This window comes from Mus pahari, chromosome 5, assembly GCF_900095145.1.
Source record: "Mus pahari chromosome 5, PAHARI_EIJ_v1.1, whole genome shotgun sequence".
Classification (NCBI taxonomy): Eukaryota; Metazoa; Chordata; class Mammalia; order Rodentia; family Muridae; genus Mus; species Mus pahari.
This window is the reverse complement of record NC_034594.1, coordinates 137,017,703-137,026,873: the sequence shown is the minus strand read 5'-3', so window position 1 is coordinate 137,026,873 and position 9,171 is coordinate 137,017,703. Positions and strand designations below refer to the sequence as shown.

Here is a 9,171-nt window from a genome sequence, read left to right as displayed (position 1 = left end):
CTAAGGAATAATCATAAACTATGAGACGAGAGCTAACACTCTGGAATAGGATCTAAGGAATAATCATAAACTATGAGACGGGAGCTAACACTCTGAAATAGGATCTAAGGAATAATCATAAACTATGAGACGAGAGCTAACACTCTGGAATAGGATCTAAGGAATAATCATAAACTATGAGATGAAAACTAACACTCTGGAATAGGATCTAAGGAATAATCATAAACTATAAGATGAAAACTAACACTCTGGAATAGGATCCACAGGACACAGAAAGAGAATCTCTGTCATAAATTTGGCTACATTCAAATCAGTGACATTACGTAAGCATTGTTGTCTTCCTCCATCCTAGATAAATCGTGAGTTAAAGAAGTTACTTGTGGCTTCTGTTGGGGATGACCCGCAGTATCACTTTGAACGTCTAGCCCGGGAGAAGAACCAGCTCATCTTAGAAAACGAAGCACTAGGTCGGAACACAGCCCAACTTTCTGAACAGCTGGAACGGATGTCAATACAGTGCGATGTCTGGAGAAGTAAATTCCTTGCAAGCAGGTATTCTTCTGTTACAAATAGTATGTCCTTCCCCATTGTTTTTCTGTCTGTCACCATTCTGATGCATAACACAAAGTAATAGTGAACATTTCTGACTTAAGATTTTCAGAGTGCTTCATACCTTATTGATGTGTGGCACCCCTTCTTTGTAGGGCCGTACAGTCTCCTGGAGAGGTGATGCATGGTCCCCTTTATTCTAGAATCACTCTTACTTCAGTAAACAAAACACAGCAATAAAGTAAAATAAAATATAGAAACATTGTGGTCAGAAAAAACATATGTAGACCCTCTCCCTTTTCCTCCTTCCTCCCCCCCACCCCTCCTACTGGAGAGAGCCACCTCATTCCCACTTCCTAGGACAGTCTTCTCCACACAGTGTGCTCTGTCCTTTTTGCTCCTTTATCTGAATAAAGAGCTTTTCAACATCCTCCCCACATATAAACAGAAAGCTGTGTCGTTTTAAGCATATCTGATGAGGCAAACCTTAACGCATGTAAAAAGCCACAAGGCTCTAGAGTCCGGCCAGGCCTCAGGACACGCCGGCCGGTCCTGGGAGGCTCTGCTGTGAATCCTCTCCACTCAGCCTTTCACGTGCCTTAAAGTTTGCCTCCTCAGATACTGAGACAGTATCTTCTGGAGAAAACAAAAAGCAGGATGTAGAAAAGTTTGTAATAAATGTCTCCTTCTAGTTAAATACATTCCATGTATTTATTTTTCACACATTCACATTGAAATACGTTAAATTTATTTTTTGGAAAAATAAGAAACTTGTCAGGGAAATGAGCCTGCTTAGCAGGGGAAAGACTATTTTAAAACTTTTCAGTATTTTGCTCAGAGGAGAGTACAATTAAGTAGTGAGAAAAATCATTTATTTTTCTTTCCCTTTCTGTTTCTTAGAGTTAGAAACGTCTACTTAGTAATTGTAAACTGGTACTTTTAGAGTAGCATTGGTATAAGTTCAAGTCACTATATAGTAAGTATTTTTCTGTCATTTAAAAATATTTCATAAGCTCTGCACGTTAAAATGTTATCATTTAAAATGCTGGAATTGCCAAGCAATCTGAGTGTGTTAGGTCCTGTTGTCAGCTTTTGAAACTAACAATCAGGAAGAAGCAGTAGATTGGCTTCTGTGTGCTTGTGTTACCATGGGAGAACTGGTAGTGAGTTTTGATCTTTTTCAGGGTAATGGCAGATGAGTTAACAAACTTCAGACTAGTTTTACAGCGTCAGAACCGAGATGCCCAGAGCGCTATCCAGGATCTCCTGAGTGAACGAGAGCAGTTTCGTCAGGAAATGATCTCTACCCAGAAGTAAGATTTGTTCTCATTCCAGACTCCTCTCTTGTCTCCTGCTGGGTTTGCTATTATGAAAGGTTTTGTTTGAGTGTTTGAGTGTGGCCACGTTTGTTAACATGCTGACTACTGTATACTATAAGTCTCACTTTAAAATAGATGCCCTGAGAGGAAGAAATCCTGAAAACAGAAAGGATGCTACTACATCTTACATTACTAATGGGGAAAAGAATTATTACATCTGTAAGTGAGGATGTATCTGCATTTCAAAGTAGTTCCTGAGTGTGGTTAGGTGGTTTGTGTAGTTTTGGTAGAAGCCAAATGTCTAAGCCATAATATGTCAAAGTACAGAATTTTTTTTAGAAGCAATTAAGGCAGTGCTTCAAGGGAAATGCTTGTTTGGGGCTGGCCATAATGATGCATACCTATAATTCAAGACTTGGGAGGCTGAGGCTGAAGTACCTGAATTCCAGGCCAGTCTGGCAATGCAGTAAGATCATTTCATTAAGGAGATAAAAAGAGAAGTTTATTTGGGGACGTGAGAAAAGTCTCATTAGTAATTTAAGTTACTATTTCAAGAAATACATAAAAAGCAAATTCAACCCAAACTAAACAGAACTGAGAAAGAGTACTAATGATGATAGACAGCTAAAACAATTTTTTGATACTTTTTTCAAAAGATAAACTAAAGAAATGTCTAGCATGAAGTGACAGTTACAGAGCCTGCATGGTCTGTGCTAAGCCCTCGGCATACATGCTGTGATTGTTTAGCATGGAGTTTTTGTGGAACTCCGAACAGTGGACGTGGAGGTCTCTGACCCTTTAGTGTGCTCTTGGGACCCTTTTCCTCCTGCTGAGCTGCCACATCCGGCCTGATACAAGGGTTTGTGCCCAATCTCACTGCGCCTCGTTATACTGTATCTGGTTGGTGATACCACTGGGAGGCCTGGTGTTTTCTCAAGGGAAACAGAAGAGCAGTGGATCTGGGGGAGAGGGAGGTGGTACTGGTGGGAAACTGGGTAGAGAGGAGAGGCTGGGGTTGGTATGATAAATAAGAAAAAAAGAAAGAAATGCCTAGCTAGCAAACTAAAGAAAGATGGTACCGGTTAAGTATTAGGAATGAAAACCTGCACTCAAGCGATTGAGTAGACATAGCAACAGCAGTCAGGGGATGTTACTCATACCTCTAGCCAATCAGGGAAGCTCTGTAAAGACATTGCTATGGTTACCTAAGAACAGGCACAGGAGGGCTGCAGCGATGGTGCAGCAGTTAAGTGTGTGTACTACACTTGCAGAGCATCTGAGGTTAGTTCTCAGCACCATGCTAGGCATCTTATCACCACTTGCAACTTCAGCTCCAGGAGATCTCATACCCTCTCCTGGCCTCTGTGGGCACCTACACTCACTTACACACCCCACACCCACACTCACACCCACATAAATAATTTTAAAATAAAATAGATCCTAAAAAGTAATATATATAAGTTAACTAGCACTAACTCATTAAAGCAATTGAACTTGTAGTTAAAAACCAACATGTGAAGGAAATTCTAGCCCCGATGGATCCACTGAATGCTGATAAACATCTAAGGAAGAAAGAAACACAAGTGTAGGGGGCTGGTGAGATGGCTCAGTGGGTAAGAGCACCTGACTGCTCTTCTGAAGGTCCGGAGTTCAAATCCCAGCAACCACATGGTGGCTCACAACCATCCTTAACAAGATCTGACTCCCTCTTCTGGAGTGTCTGAAGACAGCTACAGTGTACTTATGTATAATAAATAAATAAATCTTTAAAAAAAAAAAAAAAAGAAACACAAGTGTACACAAATCCTTCTAGAGCATCGACGGAGAGGGGCAAGCATTGTGATAACAAATAGAGACATAAGCAAAAACCTCTAAACTTTCGGTCTTAATGAACATAAATGTAAAAATCCTTAATAGAATGTTAGCGAGTCAAATCCAACAATACAGAAAATCATTCATACATTATGACCAAGCAGAGTTAGCTACAGATACTGGAGATTGATTTAGCATCCAAGCTCAACAAATGCTAAAACTCTGAAATACACTAATATCTGTAATTTCTATACCAAAATATGATTACACTAAACTGTACTGCTTGATTCATGGTTTTCAGGTAACAACCTAGCAGATTAGCAAGTGTCTTCTGTCCTATAATCTATGTGACCAGATGTCCTGAATCTTGAAATCTGAGCAAAGATGTTAGATGACTTCTGGAATATGTTGCTCACATATTTTCTCTTACTGGTTCTTACATTTTGTCTTTTTATCAGTGTTCATTGTTCATATGTGTTCTGTGCAGATTTTTGGAAGAACTCTTGGTCTCCTTACAGTGGGGGAGAGAGCAGACATACTCCCCTAACACACAGCCCCATAGCACTGCAGACTTAGCACTCACGAACCATGGGCTGGCAGAAGCAATACATGCTCATCTGTTGGGGAATGTTGGCATAAGCCATCAAAAGAAGATTCCAGCAACAGTCGAATTCTGCAGTACCCCAGCTGAGAAAATGGCTGAAAAGGTAACATTTTTCTCTTCCATGCATGCGGAATGTGTTCTCTGAGCTGCGAGATTTTATTCACCCCTTACTGAAAACTGTGTGTTATGCTTGGCATTAGGAGTTTTGAAATGTAGATCTTAAATTTGTTTTCCGTATTAATAAGCTCATGGTCTTAGAGAAAATCTCCCCCCCCCCCGCCCCCGAGCTGTGTCTCTAGTTGCATATGTAGCAGAGGATGGCCTAGTCAGCCATCAATGGGAGGAGAGGCCCTTGGTCTCCCCAGTATAGGGGAATGCCAGGGCCAGAAAGCAGGAGTGGGTGGGTTGGGGAGCAGGGCAGGGGGGAGGGTATAGGGGATGTTGGGGATAGCATCTGAAATGTAAATGAAGAAAATATCTAATTTTTAAAAAAAGAAAAAAAAAAAAAGAAAATTTCTCCTCTGACTCTTAAATTTCCAAATGTCACTACTCTAGTCTAAGGAGAAAAATATAATAGTTTTAAAAGAAGTTAGCTAACAGATCATTTTTTAATTCATTTTCTTATAAAAGTACTCTGTAGAAATTTGTCTTAGTAAATTAATAGGTCACATCAAATTAATAGAAGTGATCTAAGATTATTTAATTCCCACATATAGATGGGACAGACACGGAGTACTTCAGAGTCAAATAGACCAAGTACTTATTGTCCCCGTTGAATTCAAGGCCTGTGTAGGTGACCTATCAGATACCAAGCTTACCTCCATTAAAACCTCTGTACCCAACTCCCATAATTCATAATCCTGTTAACTAGAACCCTTCTGCTATTATAATATGAACCAGTACTCTATGTGGCCTGTGCTCACAAGCTGGTACAACGAAACACTTCTCTTCCTTTGGTTTCTGTGACTAACCCCCACCTCCTAGTCTTTTCTGCTCTCGGCTTTCATTGTGCAATATTGGGTGTGTTTCAGGCCTGGTGTAGATCTGCTTGTTCTTCTGCTTTCTTACTCACCGCATTCCTCATGTACCAAGACTGACAGCCTCTTCTTCTTGAGTGCTTCATGACCTCCAGCCTAACTGCTTCTGGAACTGTCCTTTCAGAGATAAATGCAGTAACTTAGTTTCTGTTCTTCCTCCTTCTACTTTAATGCCCACCTATTTCTATCTTCCATGCTGGGTCGCAGGATCTCTGCAAGGCTTAAAATCCTTCCTTATGATTTTCTCACTAAAATCTAGAAGGCTTTCTGCCATATCTCAGTCTCCCACTGAATTCCCTTAGCATTTTATTTTTTACTTTAAAAACCCATAATATCATAGCATATGCCATATTTGGAAGCCATTCTTTTCTCCTCAAAGTTTACAAGAAATATTACTTTCTATCTTTGCTTGTCATCTAACATTTAACTAAAGTCCATAAAAATTAAAAGGTCTGAACACTGAATTTTAAACATGTAGTTAGCAAATGGAAGTCCTAAAGTAGTATGGTAGCTCTTACATGATGCCTCTCTAAACAGGCGCTAGGGCGTCTTGGATATGCTGTTAACTTAGCCAGGCTCCAGGGAGTGTGAGGCCAGGGCGGAAGCCTGGGAGCGCCTTTGACTCAGTGCGACTATAGGAAAGGGAGCCAGAGCCTGCCCTTCCTCCCCTGCTGCTTCTGTCACAGTAGCTGACCAGTCACAGTGCCTGGCGCATTTAAAACATATGCTGCTAATGTTATGATTAGTTTGAGAATTTGAACATGAGAAATAAGAGCTGGGAACCAAAAAGGTTATTCTTGTCCTTACTTGGACTGTTTTTTAACCCGAGGCTTTCTCTCCTGCTTTGAGTCTCAGGAGAGGAAACAGAAGAAGCCAGGACCGAGGACGAAATGAGAGAACAAAGTATTGTGAACGTGGTTGTTAGCATAAAATATTATCTATAGTTGAAAGGGGAGAAATGAGGGCCATTTATTTTATCATAAGTAAAACCAGCATTTCTACAGAAGAATGGATGTCTAATTCTTATAAACAATTTAATGAAAGGGAGTAGATGGGCAGGAAGTGCTTTTTGGATAAAACTGAAAATTGGTACCATATGAAGTAGAATTCATAAAACTTCATTTTTCTGTTTTCCTTGAATAGATATCTGTAAAAGAGTATTATTTTACAATTACTAAAACATAATGTTATAACTAGGCATCACTGCTGAATTAAAGATTTTGGAAGAAAGGATGAATTCAATTTCATTCAGGTTTTTTTGTTTGTTTGTTTGTTTTTATGATGGCTCCATAAAACTCTATGGAACTGTGTAGGCTGTTGTGTACTGGTGACCCCAAGGCCTTTACAGTGCATTCGCGAACGTCTGACATGACCTCTCATTTGTCTTAGGTTCTGCGGATTTTGGATCCAGTTGCCTGTACAGAGAGCTCTCCAGACAACCCATTTGCTGCATCTTCACCAGCCACATTACTCACTACAAAGAAAAATATTGGACGTTTCCATCCCTATACCAGATATGAAAATATAACTTTGAATTGCTGCAATCATTGCCAGGGGGAGCTCATTGCTCTTTAGTGTGTAGCCTGTTGGAGCCGTGCTTAGGACCCAGCGTCATTACGTGGGAGCCTGGATTAGTAAGATGCTAGAAATAAAATCAATTCGTTATATAATACATACCCATGAAGCTATTTCATGTACTGGATTCCAGATTATTTTTTAACAAATATCTCAGGGTAAGAAAGTGAAGCTTTGTAGATATATTTAAAGAACAAAATACTTCCCAGTACATAGTATTTAAGCTAAAAAACTAAAAAGATTTTATAACTTTCTTTTAAGCCCTATATTATTATTGCATTATATATTTTATATAAACTATAAACAGGTTTCATTTTGGTGCATAAAACAAAACCAGGCAAACTCCAACCATGCGTTATGTAGGGGTGTGGCCATGTCCATCCTTTACCGCTGTCTCGGCTGCTTTACTGTAGGGCAGCAGAGTCAGGGTGTGGCTAGCAAAGTCTATCCCTTCCTGGAGCAAGTCTTCTAGAGCAGCTGGGGTACAGGAGAAGGGGTTTGCAGTCCCTTTATGGGCACATTGTGGGTATACAAGAGGCCTTCAGAAACATTGGGGTAAAGGGTTAATCTTTCTAAACATGTATTAGGAAAATAAAAAAGTATTTTAGAGCTACAACAAATACTTCAATAAGTGTTCCATTCTGTTCTATTTTGGCGAGGTGTTCTATCTTTGCACAGTTGCAATTTGACAAAGGAAACAAATTCATAAGCACCAACTCATATTGGTGTGTTTAGAACAACAGGAGAACCTAGTTTGCTAATATAATGATGGAAAGTGATCTTTAGGGAAAAAATGCAACCCATCAATTTACTTATGTTATTAAATATATTGTATAATTTATCATAAGGTGCTCATTTGTCTTTAAATATTCACAAAAATCAAAATAAATACCAAATTTTACAAATTAATTGGAACAGTGCTTATATCAGAGAAATCTTCAAAAGGCAAATCTGGTGAAATCAGTGTATTTCAGGGTCAAAACCTACTATTTTTGTCTGACTCATCTGAGCCATTTTTATGGCTTTAAATGGCAATAAAGGTCCTATTTCTTTGTGCTTATTCCCCTTTCCTTTCAGATTAGCGTACTTTGGCCTCAGTCTTCAGGTGGCTCTTACTGTTTATGCTTGGGATTCATTGCCTTTTCCTTTCATAGGAATGGAAATTTTCATGACATTGAATTCGACTATGACTTCTTGTGTACAACAACAAAAGCACAAGAAATGAAAAGAGACATTTAACCTAAATTTAAAAACATTCATGCATTGAGGTACACAGTAGCCTACCCAGTTAGAAGTGGGCTGAGGCTGAAGAGATGCCGCCATCTGCAGAATTCTGCTACACAATATGAGAACCCAAGCCCAGATCTCCAAGCACTCACAGAAAACACTGGGTGCAGCAGCACACATCTGTAACCCAGCCAGCACACTGAGAGCACAAACGGGGGAGTGGCGTTCAGTGAGCAGTCTCTGGCTGAGTTGATGAGCTCCAAGCTAAGTGGTAACTCCTGCCTGTTTCAGACAGTAAGGTGACAAGTGATGAAGGAAGACAGTGCATAAGCCTCTGTCCTTGACAGGCATGCACACTCAATCAACGTGTATGTGTGCCATACATACTTGCAAAATGAGCAAATTATTAGTTACCTAAAATGTATGTGTATATTTGTATATACACATGAATAGCAAACATATCAGAAGATTGTCAGCATCAGTAATGAGTGAAGTGCTATCATTACCATTTTCATGTAGGTAGGATGACTATTAACAAAATAGAGTGTCTATTAACAAAAAAGCAAGATGGCAACTGTAGGCAAGCCTGAAGAAATGTGCAACTGCTCTGCTTACCAGTAAATGTGGAAAACAGCTTTCATTGAAGATGGCGAGGAAGTTCCAAAAAAAAAATCTTGCCTGACTCACCATTCTAGGTTTATAGCCAAGAACTTAGGCGCTGTCATAGATGTTTGTATATCAGTTTTTGAAACAGTATCGTTCATGGATGCTAAAATATAATCTTACTATCAGTCAATGGTTAAGTAAATAAAATTCATATGACAAGGAATGCATTCAACCTCTAAAATGCACACTTGATGCATGCTATTTACATGAATATTACATGAACTAGGTTAGATACAAATGGGCAAATACTGGTACCAGGGTCTGGAGGAGGGCAGGAAAGAGTGTTTAAAAAACTAAAGAATATTCATATTTTTTCAATAATGAGTAGGAAATATTGCAAAGTGATACCTATTGGATGCCTCTTGTCTTTCCGATCAGAAAT

General features: G+C 39.4%; 1 protein-coding gene across 1 annotated transcript in view; it reads left to right on the top strand.

The window, feature by feature from the left end:
* The window catches only part of Blzf1 (basic leucine zipper nuclear factor 1), a 14,603-nt gene extending 6,651 nt beyond the window's left edge, over nucleotides 1–7,952 (top strand). Inside the window, exons 4-7 of the mRNA XM_021198184.2 lie at nucleotides 353–552; nucleotides 1,734–1,862; nucleotides 4,168–4,387; nucleotides 6,711–7,952. Of these exons, the coding sequence (XP_021053843.1) occupies nucleotides 353–552; nucleotides 1,734–1,862; nucleotides 4,168–4,387; nucleotides 6,711–6,896 (735 nt within the window). The 3' untranslated portion in view covers nucleotides 6,897–7,952. The remainder of the gene's footprint in view (nucleotides 1–352; nucleotides 553–1,733; nucleotides 1,863–4,167; nucleotides 4,388–6,710) is intronic.
* The last annotated feature ends 1,219 nt before the right edge of the window (nucleotides 7,953–9,171 follow it).